At 32.5% G+C, this 17,488-nt stretch overlaps 1 protein-coding gene across 4 annotated transcripts in view; it reads left to right on the top strand.

The window, feature by feature from the left end:
* The window catches only part of Rabgap1l (RAB GTPase activating protein 1 like), a 612,968-nt gene that overhangs the window by 74,176 nt on the left and 521,304 nt on the right, over positions 1–17,488 (top strand). For all 4 annotated transcript variants that reach the window (XM_076872863.2, XM_076872862.2, XM_076872861.2 and 1 more), the window contains exons 6-7: positions 3,139–3,296; positions 5,121–5,231. In XM_076872863.2, the coding sequence (XP_076728978.2) occupies positions 3,139–3,296; positions 5,121–5,231 (269 nt within the window). The remainder of the gene's footprint in view (positions 1–3,138; positions 3,297–5,120; positions 5,232–17,488) is intronic.

The following is a 17,488-nucleotide window of genomic DNA, read 5'->3' as shown; positions in this document are numbered from 1 at the left end:
AAGAAAATAAAAGGGTGAGAAGAAGGGATGAGAAGGGACAGGAGAGAATAAATATCAATGGAATTTGACTTAATTTTTCTAAAATTATATATGTGTTTCCCTAATTTCACATATTATGATGCTTGCTTAAAAAACATTTTAATTGCATATGTAAAAAGTAGACATTGGATTTCACATTTTATTTAGGAAGTACATTGTACCCAAAGAACTAAAAGTAATTTAAAGTCATTATTTACACTTCACTTTCTAGGTATAGTCTTCAATAGCATATTTATATTGTGTTGTTTGATTACGTTTTCCTTCTTAACACTAAAATTATTGAGCTAAGTTCATTAAGTATGTATCTTAGGCTAAATATTTTTGGTTTTGGCTTACCTAATTATTTTTACTTTCCCAAACCAAGTATATTCAACTTAAATTTGTTACAATGTAACTTCCATGTTCTCTTCTGTATCCCTAGCACTGTAACTCAAAAATGTCTTGAGTAAGTTAATTTGTTTTAACATTGTTTTAATTGTCTCTAGAGTTGAGGCCTACAGTTCTTATGAATATCAAACCTTTGCTGCTTTTATTGTTTTTACTTGTTTATATATGATTGTAATGGGATAACATAGTAAAATACTTTTAAGCATACATAACCACTGTGAACGAAATATGGTACTACAACCAAAGTTGAACTTTAGGTGGGCAGGAATATTTCTACAGTTGCTAAAAATGTTAAAAAAATAATGTTAATCAGCTAATTTAAGAAACTATTAATTGACATTGAAAAGGAGTTTAGGGTAATCACTGATTAACATGTAAATGTGGGTACTAAAAGTTTGAGGACTAGTTGTTTTTGAATGTGTTAGGCTGTATGTATACAGAAAAAGCTTATGCCAGAATATATGAATAAAAGTAAAGTAGAAAAGTAGAAAAATAAGAAAGACTGCATTCTTTAACAAATTTTTATTGCTGAAGGAGTACTCTTGTTTTAAATGAATTAAAAAAGTTGTATTTGTAAAGCAATATATTCAATGACAATTTGAATTTATCTAATAAGTAAAAGATTTGTTAATATTCAGAGTAATCTTTTTACTTTTAATTTACCATTTTGAGGTATTGAAAATATGACCTTTGCTTAACCCCTCTTGTTTCACCTCATTTTCATTATTCAACCTATGGATGGGATAAGAGATTCGAAGTTGTTGCTTCAAGATCACAAGTATGAGATGTTAATATATTTTTTTTTTGCAGATGAGGAAGAGAATAACTTCTGGAAAGGTGTGGGATTTATAATATTTTGCTACTTTAGGAAAAATATGAGCCATTTATTTCTGTATATAACTATGTGTGTGTGTATATGTGTATATATATATTTAAGTGGACATTAGAAGGACCTAATACTAATAGAATACATTAAGACCATTCACCATCCCTTCATTCGCAGAATCCTTTAGTATTTTTATACTATGACAACATTGAGTAAAAATACTGGAATCTCTTCAAGTGATGTTCTCATGAATGCTTATTTCTGAAAGTGGGATTTGCTTTTATTCTGTGGCTCAGATTCTAGTCCTCTGAGGCTGAGAAGCGAAAAGAGAAATTGAAGACTTGAGCTGAAACCTTGTTTGTGAGCATACATTTGGAAGATGTAGAGCCTAGCATCATCTTAAGATCCAGTCAAAATACTTCAGTGAATTTTAAAGCCCAGAGACGTCTGTAAATTGATATGGCTTCCTTGATGAACCTAAATTAGTTTATTTTTATTACCAAGTTTAAATACCAGAGTTGAAACAAACAAAACAAGAATATTTGAAACATGTCTTTTTTGATTGTTTCTTAAAGAATTCTTTCTTAGTGAGGTGGCCATTCCTCAATATGAATACACTTGGGCATATTTCTCTACTCTAGTGAGGCACATATACATATAAACTTGTTGAATTTATTTCCCTATTTTACTATTCTACAAGAGAAAGTCATTGATAATCAGGGAGCTAATCTAAATAATATTAGGAAGCAGTCTCCTTAAGAAGCCCTCAACTTAGAATTCTAGACAACTCAATCACTTAATAGCTGCATGATTTTTGGAAAGGTTTTGAACCCCATTTTAATCATTTGCAAAAAGTATTGCAAATTCTGTCAGGCGTGCTTTATAAACCTACTTTGGAGAATCAGATATTGTAGTGTGTATTAATGGAGTATGTAAACTAAAAAGATATATATATATATATATATATATATATATATATATATATATATATAAATCATTATTGATAAATAGCAGTAAATAACATCTAAGTTTTCTAACAGTGATAATCTATTTGTGTATCAGATAGCAAAGATACCCTGTTGTCCATACTGGAGAGAAATTTTTCATAATAATAAAATATTCTTCACTCTATAGAATAATTTTTTCCTGACAAATGATGTACATGCTATCTCAGCAATTTCTTGGAAGGAAATCTTGCCTTTTTATTAGGTATTATCAGAGAATTTCTTCAAAGAAAGTTTTTTATAATAATTAAATGATCTCCTTTGATACTGATGGTATTTTTTTCCCCCTCTCCTGGACAGGCGTATCATGCTTTTTTGTACTGGGGCGGATTCTGAATCACTGTTAAAGATATCAACTTACTTTTTCTCCTGAGTGCACCTCCTTGTCTTGTCTCCTAGTTCTCAGGATTCCCAGATCCTTGTTGCAGCTCCTAAATGTTAGTTCTCATCTCTAGTGTTTACATTGGAATTTTATCTGTTGTAAGTTTGAAAACATACATCATACTTGAAATGATGTCCTTTTATTACTTTCATAAAATTAAAATACTCTGTGAAATTAATTTGCCTTTCGAGGGATACTGTTAGCAATATTTTCCCTCTTAGACTTCAAACTGATGATAGTCTGCAGGATATGATTTATTTAGAGTTAGGATGATCTGTCTACATTTACCACATATGGTTTTGACTCACCCCTCTTTAATGCATAAGTGATGAAAAATATTTATGCAATATCTAAATTACTAATGGATTCTTAGATTATATATCTTTTTTCTACTTAAGAAAATTGTGATCATGGAAAGTAACAGACTCAAAAATCAGAGAAGGGTATCAGAATGCAGTTAAAACTCATGCCTAATGGTATTTCCATTTTTATTTTTTTAGGTAAGCAGAATTTTATATAGTTTCTGTACAGCATTCAAACGTTCTTCCAGACAAGTGTCTGATGTTAAAGACTCGATTATTCCTACTCCCGACAGTGATGTGTTTACCTTTGGTGTCTCCTTGGAGGTAAAAGAAGATGATGGAAAAGGAAACTTTAGGTGAGGTTATTTGTGAAGGAAAAAAATATATCATTATGCCTGAAATATAATATTGGCTAATCTAAAATTTCCCCAAGCTAGACAATGTTGGCATAAAATGTTAAACTGGTAAAGGAATATTTGGTGAATATGTTTCATTGTTCTGATGCTTTTCAGATATTTAAATGATTTTCTTAATAATTTAAAAGTACTAAAGTTTATTATAATAAATTTAGTAAAATAATAAAAATAGAAGGAGAAACTTTAATCTTGCCAGCCATAGGTAATTACTTCTAATATTTAGTTTATCCCCTTTCTTTATTTCTAAGGGAATTTTAAAATGATTGTATATATACAAGTAGTTTCTTTACATTTTAAGAATTTCTCATTAAAATATTTTAAAATACTTTTTAATGGTAACTAATAGTATATTATATAGTTCAGCTGTCATTTAGTTGTCCATTTTTTTTCTATTGGACATTTAAAATGTTTTTCTCCAGTTTAAAAACAGGCAATTAATAAGAAATATTTATACTATTTAATAACCACCTATATGCCTTAACTGTGCTTTTAATTCTAACAGTAATTACTAGGAAGATAATTTATCTGTATATTTAAAGATGTAGAAATAGAATCTCAGATCAAATAAGTTGTTCCTGATAGTTTTCCTTTTCAGTTGAGAACTTCTATCTTCAACATTTATTGTTTTAATGAATTAATTCATTATATGAATAATGAGTTTAGCTAGATATGGGGACACATACCTGTAATCCCAGCTACTTGGGATGTTTAAGCAGGAGGATTACAAGTTCCAGGCCAACCTGGCAACTTAGTGAGACCCTGATTCAAAATAAAAAATAAAAAGGGCTGAGGATGTAACTCACTGGTTAAGGTGCTCTGGGTTCAATCCTCAGTATTGGCTTCCCCCCAAAAGAATTGTTTGGTTTAGACTTGAATTTGATTAACTTACTGCTATCTATCTTGGTCAGTCTTTTCTTTGTGTGTTTTTGAATATGTCATAACATCTTGAATGCTGTCTTAAAATTAAAGTTCTCAATGTTTTTGCCTTCTGTTTCACTATATAATAGGCACCCACGACTATCCAGCCAGCTAAACCAGAAATGTGACTGTCTTAAAAATAGCGAATAAACTATATTTAAAAATTTTTTAAACAATAAATAAAACTTGCAATTATAGCTTTAATTTTTTTTAGTTGTAGATGGACACAATACCTTTATTTTATTTATTTATTTAAAAATGGTGCTGAGGATTGAACCCAGTGCTTCACACCTGCCAAGCGAGAGCTCTACCACTGAGCCACAACCTCAGCCCAATTGTATCATGTTACATCTTGGTTTTAAACTTGGTTAGGAGATGAAATGTAAGGCTCTTTTAAGTCCAATTTAAAAATTAATGGAAATTTCTGTTTCTGACAATAAAATTTATAGTTTGTTGTCTGTGGCAAGGTGAGAGTTTAGCACATTGTATTTATTTATTATTTATCTATTTATTTATATATTTGTGGTGTGGGGATTGAACCCAGGGCCTTGTGCATGCAAGGCAAGTGCTCTACCAACTGAGCTATAGCCCCAGCCCAGCACATTTTTTAAAAAATTTTATTTTATTCAATTATTTATATGTGGTGCTGAGGACCAAACCTAGTGCCTCACATGTGCTAGGCGCATTGCATGCTCTACCACTGAGCCGCAAACTCAGGCGAAGAATGTAACACATCTTAAGAGTCATTGCTTAAATACTTGATTGTCTTGTTCAAACCTTGGAATAGGTTATCTTATTTGATTATATTATTATATTGGTAATTTTTGTTCTTTTTGAATATTTCAGCCCTGTGCCAAAGGATAGAGATAAATTTTATTTCAAATTAAAGCAAGGAATAGAGAAGAAGGTTGTGATTACAGTGCAGCAACTTTCTAACAAAGAATTAGCTATTGAAAGGTAAGTATCTTGCTCCTAAATGCTATCAAAACTTGTGTTGACATTGATACTACTTTTAAAAGACAAGCTATTGAATCAACTCTGTTGCTCAGTGTGGCTTTTCATTATACTTTCTCCAATTAAAAATGAAGATGAGAATAATAATGCTGTCTCCAGCGTTATTATTATAACTCTTCAAGTTACATATAACTAAATTCACTGAAAATCTCATTTGATGGGGAAAATATACATGCAATTACCTTAGTTTTTCAATAATTCTTTCAACCCTTTTATTTTCTCTTATTTGCATATACAGCACAAATACCTTAACTTTTGAATTATTTTTCCATTTGAGTAGGCTTAAAATATAGATATATATTTTTAAAATATATAAATGCTTAGACACAAATTGTTTATCTTTCATAGGAAAGGTATTCACAAAACAAAACTTGTAGGACAAACAATACTGTAAACAAAGTCAATAACAGATGATAATTCTGAAAGAATATTCGTATTGTAGTTATCACATTTCTAAACAATTGGAAGAAAACAAAGGAGAAAATCCAGAGTATGAATAAATAAACCATGGAAAAGCTGTTGAGATGCCTAGCATATTTAAAGATGTCTTAATTCACAAATATGGAGATGTAAATGAAAGTAAGCACAAGATATCAGATTGGAAAAATATGTAGTGATGGTACAGATACAGGAAAAAGAATATTCTCATGTTGTTAATGAAAGTGTCTAGTGTGTGTGTACACCCATTTTGAAAAAACAATGTGGCAGCATGTAAAAATATTTTTTAAAAAGTCCTATAATTGGATACATTGGTCTTAGGGAAATTATTCTATTGGAGATAAGAGTAATGCTATATAAAGATATTTTTAAAGATGTTTATTAATAAACAGCACTGCTTGTAGTGGCAAAAAAATTGGAAATGCACATTTTTATTCACTTGGCTTCAAGGAATGGGAGAAATTGGTGATAAGCAAGAGAAAAAAAACCTCTTCATCAAGATTGCTGTATACTGTGACTACTCCGTATGTCTCCCTTCTACATTTCTTGGACTGGAATTATGGTGGAGGCAACCGAGATAACAATTGATGACATCACAGCCCCTTTGTCCTTATGAAAGCTAGGAGAAGATGTGTGGTCCCCAACCATTTTTAGTTTTCTGTAGGAAGTAGAATACTTAGTTCTATTTTGTTCCAATCTTTGGATCCTGCTACCTATTTTCAGGTAACAGAAAAAGTTCAATTCAGCATAAAATCACTACGGTATGGTGATGTATGCATGTTTAAAAAAGTTGTTTGCAAATTTGACCATGTGTAAAAATCATATTTCCTCATTTGTAAGACTTATGTTTTCATATTTAACATCCCTGAAATTGTGATGTGATTTATAGTTGATAACATCTTATAATTGTCACCTTTCTCTGTCATTCTTAGTGGTATAAAAAAGTGTCTTAATTATATAGTCTTAAAATTGATGAAAAATGAGCTGAAGAGAAAAAAATTTGCTAAATATTAAAGTCCTAAAGAATATTCTTTTATTACATATAATAACCTTTCATTAAAAAAAATTGGCTACTGTTAGATAACAGCCATTTTCAAATTTTTTATTTGGAAGCAATTTCAAACTTTCAGGAGCATTTAAAAAAATTAAACTAGTATTAGAGAGAACAATTTTAAGACTATAAAAACATACTGCTCCTTATCAAAATTTTCTCCTTGATCTAGCAATCATTCATGATTCTTGTCTGATTTAGTCTTTATGATTGTGATTACAAAATGATAATTTTTCAACTCCTGTATTACCATCCCTATATTATTATCAGATCATGGCACTCTGCTGTAAAGCAGAGCCTTCTCTTCTCTTCCACTTAGTTATCTATTTGTTTTTGGTATTGACTCCTGGATTTAATTTTTAAAAATTAAAAAAAAAGTTATTTGTCAATGGACCTTTATTTTATTTATTTATATGTAGTGCTGTGAATTGAACCCAGGGCCTCACACATGCCAGGCAAGCGCTCTACCACTGAGCCACAACCCTGGTCCTGGATTTCATTTTTTTTCTCCAATACTTTGTAATTCACTCTTGTACTTAGTAATTTTATTGTTTAATTTGCCTAAGAATTAGCCACTAGGAAACCTTCAAACCCCATTCCAGATGACATACCACATCATTATGTTGAGCACTTCCTTTTGCATGTTACAAAAAAGCAACTTTATATTTAATAAACCTATAGTGACATGTATAATAAGTATTAGGTATTGAATAATTTAACTTTAAATAAGTATTATTTCAAAATATTAGAGTTTTATGATTAAATGGCATATTATACCTAACTATGCAAACTATGCTTGAATGTAAAGCATTTCTTTTCCCAATGAGAAGCCCCAAGTTTGATAAACTTAAATATAGAAAGCTTGATAAATATAGGTGGAATAGTTGAGGGCCTAATTATATATCTTTTTGGTAACTTGGTTAAACATTTACACATACATTTAAAGTAGAAAACAATAGTTTAGAAATGCTACTTTAGCTTACTTTTTCAGAAATTTTTTTTTTAGTTGATGATGGACCTTTATTTTATTTATTTATTTATTTGCGGTGCTGAGAATCAAACATAGTGCCTCACACAGGTGAGGCAAGCACTCTACCACTGAGTCACAACCTCAGCCCTAGCCTACTTTTACATTCATAAAATAGTTTTATTCAGATTTTTCCAATAGTCTCATCATCACCTAAACTACCTTTTGGATGCTTTTTTCAGAATACCAATATTTTTTCAGAGCCTGTTATCTCATGTTACACTTAGGTTCCTTGAGAGGAACCTGTTTTGAATTAGTATGTGTCTGTCATTAGGAAATTTTCCTAAGTATAAAGCATACAAAATCAATAACTTTCCTACATCAATAATTAATTTGCTGAAGAAGAAATCAGGAAAACAGTCCCATTCACAAAAGCCTTAAAAAAATAAAAAGGTACCTAGGAATAAACCTAAACAAGGAGATGAAAGACGTCTTCAATGTAAATTATTGAACCCCGAATAAAGAAATTCAAGTTACTAGAAGATAGAAATATCTCCCACGTTCATGGATACAGAGAATTGATATTGTTAAAATGATCATATTATCAAAACTGATGTACAGATTCAATGTACTTCTCATCAAAATACTAATGAGATTCTTGACAGAATTAGGAAAATCAATTCTAAAATTCTTTTGGAAGAATAAAGAGCCCCAAATATCCAAATCAATCCTAAGTAAAAAACAAACAACAACAACAAAAAAAACAAACATCACAATACCTGAGTTCAAATTATACTTCAGAGCTATAATAACAAAAACTGCATGGTACTGGCATAAAAATGAGTACATAGACCACTGGAACGGAATAGAAGAGATAGAGACAAACCCATACAGATACTGATCCTTGACAAAGGCACCAAAAATGTATGTTGGAGAACAGGTAGTCATTTTAATGTTTTCATGTTGCTGTGAATACTGGCTCTCCATATATAGAAGAGTAAGGCTAGATTCCTGTTTCTTACTTTGCACAATAGCCAACTCGAAATGGATCAAAGACTTAGGAGTTAGACCAGCAACTTTGCAACTAAGAAGAAAGCATAGGGTCAACACTCCAACATATAGGCCCAGGCAATGACTTCCTCAATAGGCCTCCTGAACCCTATAGGAAATAATATTGAGAATTAATAAATGGGATGGCATCAAACTGAAAAGCTTCTACACAGCAGAACAAACAGTTAAAAATGTGAAGAGAGAGCCTACAGAATGGAGAAAAATTTTGCTAGTTTCTCTTCTGATAGGATATTAATACCCAGAATATAGAAAGAACTCGGACCCCTAAAACAGGTAATTCAGTAAATGGGCAAAGTAACTTAACAGACATTTCTCAAAAGAAATACAAATGGCTAACAAATATTTGAAAAAGGTTCAATGTCTTTAGCAGTTAGGGAAATGCAAATCAAAACTATACTGAAATTTTATCTCATTCAGTTACAGTGATAGCCATCAAGAATACAAATGATAAGAATTGCTGAAGAGGAAGTGGGGGAAAAGGGACACTTTTCCAAGTGTTGGTGGGATTGTAATTTAGTACAACCACTTTGCAAATCAGTATGGAGATTCTTCAGAAGACTATGCAGGAAACCAACATATTACTCAGCTATACCACTCCTTGGTAGTTATTCTAAAGAATCAAAGTTTGCTTACTATAGTAGTACGTGCATAACCATGTTTATAGCAGCACAATTCACAATAGCCAAGCTATGGAACCAGCCTACCTGTTTATCAGTGGGTGAACAGATAAAGAAAATGTGGTATATGTATACAATGGAGTTTTATCCAATCATAAAGAAAAGTGAAATACGTCATTTGCAGAAAAGTGGATGGGTATTTTATTAAGTGAAATAAGCCAAACTCATAATGTCAAGGATCATGTGTGGACTCTAGAGAGGATAAAGGAAAAAAGTTGGTGGGGGGAATCTCATGAAAATTGAAGGGAGACCAGTAGAGTAAAGGAATAGGAAAGGGAAAGAACTGGGTAATGATACTTATCAAATTATATTGTTATATCTTGTGCATACATCAATATGTAACAACAAATCTCATCATTATGTATAACTATAATGCACCAATAAAAATATGGAACAATAAGCCGGGAGTGATGGCACATACGTGTAATCCCAGCAGCTTGGGAGGCTGAGCAGGAGGATTGCGAGTTCAAAGCCAGCCTCAACGAAAGTGAGGTTCTAAGTAACTCAGAGAGACTCTGTCTGTAAATAAAATACAAAACAGGGCTGGAGATGTGGCTTAGTAGTTGAGTGCCTCTGAGTTCAATCCCTGGTACCAAAAAAAAAAAAAAAAAAAAAAAAAGGAACAGCAAAAAAAGAAAAATTTCCTACATGTATTCATTTGTATATATCAGGACAGTTGTTTTTAAAATTAATTCCACACATAACTGCTTAGTATATTGTTTTAATTTTATTTCTTTTTAAATTGACACACTGGGCATGGTGGTGCACACCTGTAATCCAACCTACCTGGGAGGCTGAAGCAGGAGGATTGCAAATTTGAGGTCACCCTCCATAACCCTCTCTTGAAATAATACAAAAAATTAAAAATAAATTGACAAAAAATTTTATATGTTTATTTTGTATAACATCTTGAAATTTGGATACATTGTGGGATGCGTAAGTTGTATTGTTTTTATTTTAATATAACTATTGATGATAATATCTAATACAATTCTGAGTTCATGTATTCAGTAATCAGTGTTAAATTTCTTTGCCTACTTTTTCATTCATTCTATCAGAGACCTTTATAAATATCCAAATTAGAATTGACTCACATTGCTTTAGGCTAGTGAGTCTTGTCCTAATAATACTTTGTTTGTTATAACAGAATTACCTGTGATATGGGAGATTTTGTAAATACTCAGATTTTGGAAAATGAAACCTTTGCTTTTTATTGTGTTAAATGTGATATTAATTGTGTTTAAATCACAAACTGTAAATGGTGGTTTAAGTAACCCAGTAGGTGGCACTCTTATCAAGATAGTTCTTTTTTTAAAATTATTTTTAATATTTATTTTTCGGTTTTAGGTGGACACAATAACCCCAGTTTACATTTATGAGGTGCTGAGGCTCGAACCCAATGCCTTGTGCATGTTAGCTGAGCGCTCTACCACTGAGCCACAACCCCAGCCCAAGACAGTTCTTAATATATATGCATCTTTAACACTGCTGCTGACAAAATTAATTTGAAGTGTAAAGACATTATGTGAAAGAAAATTCTTCAAATTACATTATTTGTGCCTATCACTGAAGGAGAAAATAAAACCATTTTAAGAAACTTTTCATTATATAAAATTTCCAACATATACAAAAGTAGAAGGAATCATATAAAATCCCACTGTACCTATCACCTACATGGAATTCTAATAATCAGTATTTTTTTTTAAATATGTTCAAGGGTATCTTGTATATTGATATTTGACAAATTATTAATACAAATTATACTGCAATTGTTTGTCTCAACACCTTTATAGCCAAGTATATTGTTAATCCCAGAATCTTGAGTATCTAGGACTGTGCTTGGAACAAAGAACATTATAATTAGTTATTTAATTATTATGTAGCACTTTCTCTGTGCTGGGTACTTTCTAGGTACTACCTATGAGGTATTATTTTCATTTTACATTTGAGAAAACCTTGAGTTACAGAAGTTAAATAACTTGTCTGAAGTCATACACTTAATTTTGAATTGAGTCCATCTAGTACTAGAATACATACTTTTATTCTCTACTTCCTCTGTTTTTAAACCTTGGATAAATGAATAAAAAGTATATATAATTTTATATTAGAGCATTGGTGAAATTTGTTGTAATATGGAATGAGTTATTGAATGAACATTGAACCTAATAAAAGTCCCTATGTTTTTTAGAGGAGACTTGAAAAACTGATCTCTTCTTTTGACAAATTGTATTCTTTCCTCAGTTATCTGTGCTGGACATCACTTTTAAAGCTTTAAGAATGGGATTTTGGGGCTGGGATTGTGGCTTATCGGTAGAGTGCTCACCTAGCTTGGGCAAGACCCAGGTTTGATCCTCAGCACAACATAAAAATAAAGGCATTGTATTGTGTCCATCTACACCTAAAAAATAAATATTAAAAAAAGAATGGGATGTAAAATAGAGAACAGTAATAATAATGACAAATATTTATTGATGACTTTGTAAGTGGCTGTTTAACAATTCAGTTCTCTCAACATGTGAGGAGGATGTTATTATCATTAATCTAATTTTGTAGATGATGAAACAGAGGCTTAATGAGGTTAAGTAACTTTGGTCATTTGGTCAGAAACTGATCCAGGATTTAACCAAAGCCATCTGATTTCTAGGTATATGTATTCTTAAAGACTGAATCCAGTTAAATCTTGATTATATGCTAGATTTAAAATAAATCAGTTACAAGATAAACAAATTAGTAATCTGTGGTAATTTTCAGCACAATTTGAAAGTGATCATAGGTGTTGGGGCATCTAGGTGATTGCCAGGGATTTCAAATCCACCATGTCCTGGGAGAAAAGCTGACTGGTTTGTAGAAGAGAAAACTAGCATCAACCACTGAGAGGAGAATGTAAGACTACAGTCTGAGATGTGTGAGGTGAGGAAGTTCTGCGCTGAATCATGGAGGAACTCCAGCTGAAACACTGAAGTGTACACAGGGCTGCTCAGGTCAGGTTCTGGTGTTGCCACAGCAGAAACACTGAACATTCTGTCCTTGCACAGCTGACCTGCCCTGTGTTTTAGTACCACCACATGTAGAAATATTGCAGAAGGTTTCCTTCCACTCTGCTGTGTTGATACAGATTAAAAAAGCCTTAATTTGTATTTCAAATACATTATTACTAGCACTATTACCTAGCACCCATTTGGATGCCTAGAATAAATTTTTAGTTCTGCTTGATACCCAAAAAGTGAGAAAGGAGAAGGGGAAATTTTTCAGTTTTGGCCAATGTTAGTGTTCTGACTATTTGATTTTTTCCCACCACATATTAATTTTTATTTTAGCAACTGAACCTCTTTAAATTCCCTAACAGGGGGAGATGTTCTAATGGTGCTAATTTTAAGCCTTGTGGGAGGAAAATTGAGGAGAGATTTTGGTTTCAGGGTTTCACTCTATGGCACATCATTCTGTTCCCAGGGTTTTGCCCCTCATGGTTGCTGTGCTTACTAGAATGAAGTAGTAATAAAAAAAGTTGAGTACAATGATTAGATTGTTTTAAAACACACAACTCAGTTTGTATTGAGTAACAGCCAACACTGATAGAGAAGAAGAATTTCAATGAGTCACTTTTATCACTTTTAATTTGGGAGTGGTTAAAATTCATTATATATACATTAGAAAAATACAACACATCATTACTAGAAAGCAGTCATATATCAGACCATATGGAGCAATGGAGTTAAGACCTATGCACTTTAACCATTTGCAGAGTAATCCTGAGATGTTCCAGCTTCAGATCTTAATTTAGGCTTGTGGCTTACAGCCAAAACCATGTAACAAATTGAAGAAATAAGTAGCATTTATCATACTTATCACTTATCAGGTACCTTGCCTTATCTTAGATTTTTTCTTGGGTAAAAGATTTCCTGGGCAAAGATAACAGAAACAAATTACCGGGGGATCTTTTCTTTTCATTGAACCAACAGTTGATTTGACTAAACTAATACAGTATTAAGACTTTTCTGAAGGTTTTTGGCCAAATTTGCTTAGTGCTTGTTTTTACTTTCACCGTAAGAAATTGTTATAGTTTTATTATTTAAGAAGAAGCTCAAGCTACTGTCTTGAAGTTGCCCAGGTGTTAGTCTAATTTACATGTTTTAATCTCTTATGTAAATAAATTTATGAACTCTTTTTTAGCAAAATCCAATGTTTAGATGTTCTAATATTTTTCTTAATTCCTTTTCTGAAAATGAGAAAAAATTAAGCGGGTGACCTATACTCTCTCTGAGTTGTTCCATGAGCTTATTCATTTGTCCTCTGTTTTTTTCTCAAGACAGTAGAAAGATAATCTTCTTTTTCCTTAGGAAAACACATTATTACTTACACAAAAATATTTTCAGTGTTCTCTCATGATGATTTCAAGTGACAGTTGAAAGAAATTGGCATTATTAAGTGCTTTGCAGAGTGGGTATCTGGAAACTTCTATCTGTCTCTCGATCTTTGGACTAAAACTTGTGATTAGGGCAGAATTTTCAGCATATTCCGTTGCTGGCTTTCTGGCATTCAGTAGAGGGAGGTTTAGTATGAAGTATGAATATATGTAATACTATTATTTATTTTAACATCATATTTTAAGAAATATACCTTTTATATTAGCAATTAAAATATTTTCTGTAATGTGTTTTTATAAGTTGATTGATTTTTGATATCTTAGAGCTGATTTTGAAAAACTTTTTAGTTTGAAATTATGTATTATATACATATTAATATATATATATCATAGATTTAGAGAAAATTATAATAATAGTACAAAATAGCTCTATGTACACTTCCCCCAACTTTCCCCAAGGATAACATCTCACATCACAACAGTATGTTATCACAACTAGGAAATTGACATTGCTACAATTTATAGACCTCTATGGGAGCTCTGTTTTGTAAGTCATAATATACTTACATACTGTAATAATAATTTCTTAACTTATTGGTTTAAGAGATTTGGATTTGTAACCTGGCTGCTAAGTATTAGAAGAGATGGGCTATTTTAACTGTCTTGTGTATTCCAGTGTCAGTTTATTACCTCTTGGCTCCAAATCTACCTTCTTAACCTGGTCATCACTAATGGAGCCTTAAGTGTTCTTTACAGCACGTACAGTATCAGTTGTGACAGTAGAGGATGCTGAAGAAACACTGCAGGAAGAAGGGATTTCTCTTCTTGGTTCTGATGTGCTGATTATTATTTCTTGGTTTTGTCTAAAGGTCTGAGGACATCTAGGGATGCTTTACCCCCAGGTTTGTACAGCATTTGCCCGTGAGCTTATAGCTTTGGTTCTGACTCAGTTAAGTCCTTCTTCAGCCTTACTGACACAGATTCTGTGTGCCCCAGGCCTAACATGCCAGTGAGCTGGCTCAGGGAACCCTCCTTTGCTAGCCTGCCTGCCAATCTGTCTGCCTGATTTCTTCGCTATTCATGGGGCTGCAGTCATACATTCTCTTGGGAGATCTGAATAGCAGCTTTAGGGAAAGGATTCACCTTTCCAAGTTTGCTCTTCCTTGATGCTATCCTTTCCTTTACAGTTATCCTCCTATTACATATAGTTAATAGTTCTTTATAGTTAATTTTCCCTGTTCAAATTACTGTGTTTTTTCACCTGATTGGCCCCCACCAGAAGGTATCTAAATTAGGATCTAATGATATTAGCCACAGATAAAGTTTCTGATACTTTTCTGGGAAAAGCAAAATAAAGAAGCTTTGAAGCCATTAACTGTCATAATTAATGGCAAGGATAATACCTACCGTTTAATGATTTTTTTACCATATGTTTATTTCTTTTCAGGTATTTCATGCATATTTTCTTAACTAAAGCTAGAAACCCTGCAAAGTACTTTTCCTTTTTTAAAATGTTTTTGTTTTTAGCATTTTATTTTTAAGTTATAGTTGGACACAACACCCTCTTTTTATTTACTTTTTTTGTGGTTCTGAGGATCGAACCCAGGGCCCCACACATGTTAGGCGAGCGCTCCACTGCTGAGCCACAACCCCAGCCCCTTTTTTTAAATTTTGGTTGGGTAGCTGAAGCATATTATTTTGCCTTGCTAAGAAATATAGCCAGTCAATAAGAAGCAACACAAGAATTGAATCAGAGCTTTTTACTATTTTTCTTAAAGCCTTTCCATTTTACTCTTGTATGACTTTTGAAGAGGGAGAGATGGACCTAGGAGATTGTACTAATGGCCTGTAATAGGATATAATTATTTTATTAACATTGCTTAGTTATTAATATTTTGTCTTCATTTGTAATTGCAGCATAGTTTTTAAAAAAGATCTTTGGAACATTGAAAAGAAGATAAAGGAAGACCTAAAATGTTATTTTTAACTTATTTTATTTAGGCAGTGAATTAACAAATGTTAAACAAATATCAGATTGTATTTATGCTTTAAATATTGATTTGATCTTTAAAAATTTCAATGTATTATAATAAATTTGCTCATCCTTTTATTCTCATAACTTTTCTAATTGTTAGTCTCATGTTTCCTTTAAGCTTATACATTTAGGTGAATTATTGCATTATTCTACTGTTCTGTAAGAAATTGGTAATTCTTTGGTAAGTGATCAAAACATATCTTGATTAAATTATTTTAAATGGACTTGAGCTTCGAGGCACCTATGGTTTTTTTTTTTTTTTTACACAGACACAGTACTGTTTTATATTAAAATTTTTCTGCATTTAAAATATAGATGCCAAAATAAGACTGTGCAGAAAAGAATGAACATAGGAGGCCAGAAATGGCTATTCCTAAGGCTTGCTTATAAGGTTGGCCTTTGAATGGCATCTGGAAACATTGATTTTTTTCGAGAATTTCTATCATTCCCAGATTGAAAAAAGTGACTCACTGTGCTTAAATTGTTTGCATACTCAATGTGGCTTTTGATGAACACCTGCTTTCCTTCTGGGAGTCTTGAGTTTTTGGTAGGCACTAGGGAGAAAGTGTCTGTGTGAAGAGCTTCCAGTAAAACCCTGGGGTATTGAGTCTCAGTGAGCTTCCATGGCAGACAGTATTTGGCAGGTGTATAGTAATCACTTGTTGCTGTAGGAGTGCCTCTTTGAATGTCCTCTGTGACTCCACTAGGAGAAAGTCGTGGAAGCCTGTGCCTGCTTTCCTCCTGATTTCATTCCTTGTGCCTTTTTCCTTTCCTATTTTGCGTTGTATCATTTCACTGTAATAAATCATATGTGTAATTGCAACTATATGTTGAGTCATGTGAGTCCTGTTAGCCAGTCATGTGAGTCCTGTTAGCCAGTCACATCACAGTGGCATCTGTCATGACTCATTTTCATTCCGGAATTCACATTTAAAATTACTATTTCCCTCCTTGGAATGTGTTTATCCCTAGGTATTGCTTTTATTGACTTCAGGAAATATTTATCTAATTGAAGGTCTATTTATGAGGTATTGCGTAGCTCTGTTGGACCTTTTCTTCAGAGGAGTAGTGTTATTTGTGAGATGAGATTTTGAATTAATGCATAATAAATATACAGTTGGATTTACAATTCTGCAGACACAATCAACTGAGTGTATCTTTGGGCATCTAGAAGGCCATCTTTTCCTGATGCACTTTGAGTAAACCTTATCCACATTTAAACATATTCTGCTTCCTTTCCTCATTGATCCTCTTCCTCACCACTTATCTTCAGTAATGGTAAGAGGATGCCTAGAGCTTCACATTCATCTGGTAATACTGCTCCTTCCTTAGTTGGCCCAAACTGGAGTAGAGCAGTGTACTTGAGAATTATGCACACTTCTTCCAAGATTCTTCTTCCTACTCCCAATATTCAATTTCCCTGAAGTAACTATTCTGTTTTGTCTTTTTCTTCTGGCTTTGTAAGCATTCCAAGACTCCCAGGTTTTCTGTCAATACTCGGATGCTCATTCCCACATTATTCTGTATGTCCCCCCATTTGACTTTGATCTCCTGCTCCTGTCCAGCTTCTTAAACCATTCCATTCCAAACCCTGGAGC

The sequence above is a fragment of the Callospermophilus lateralis genome, chromosome 13, assembly GCF_048772815.1.
Source record: "Callospermophilus lateralis isolate mCalLat2 chromosome 13, mCalLat2.hap1, whole genome shotgun sequence".
Classification (NCBI taxonomy): Eukaryota; Metazoa; Chordata; class Mammalia; order Rodentia; family Sciuridae; genus Callospermophilus; species Callospermophilus lateralis.
Note: the sequence above shows the minus strand (reverse complement) of the source record. Positions and strands in the feature narration are given on the sequence as shown.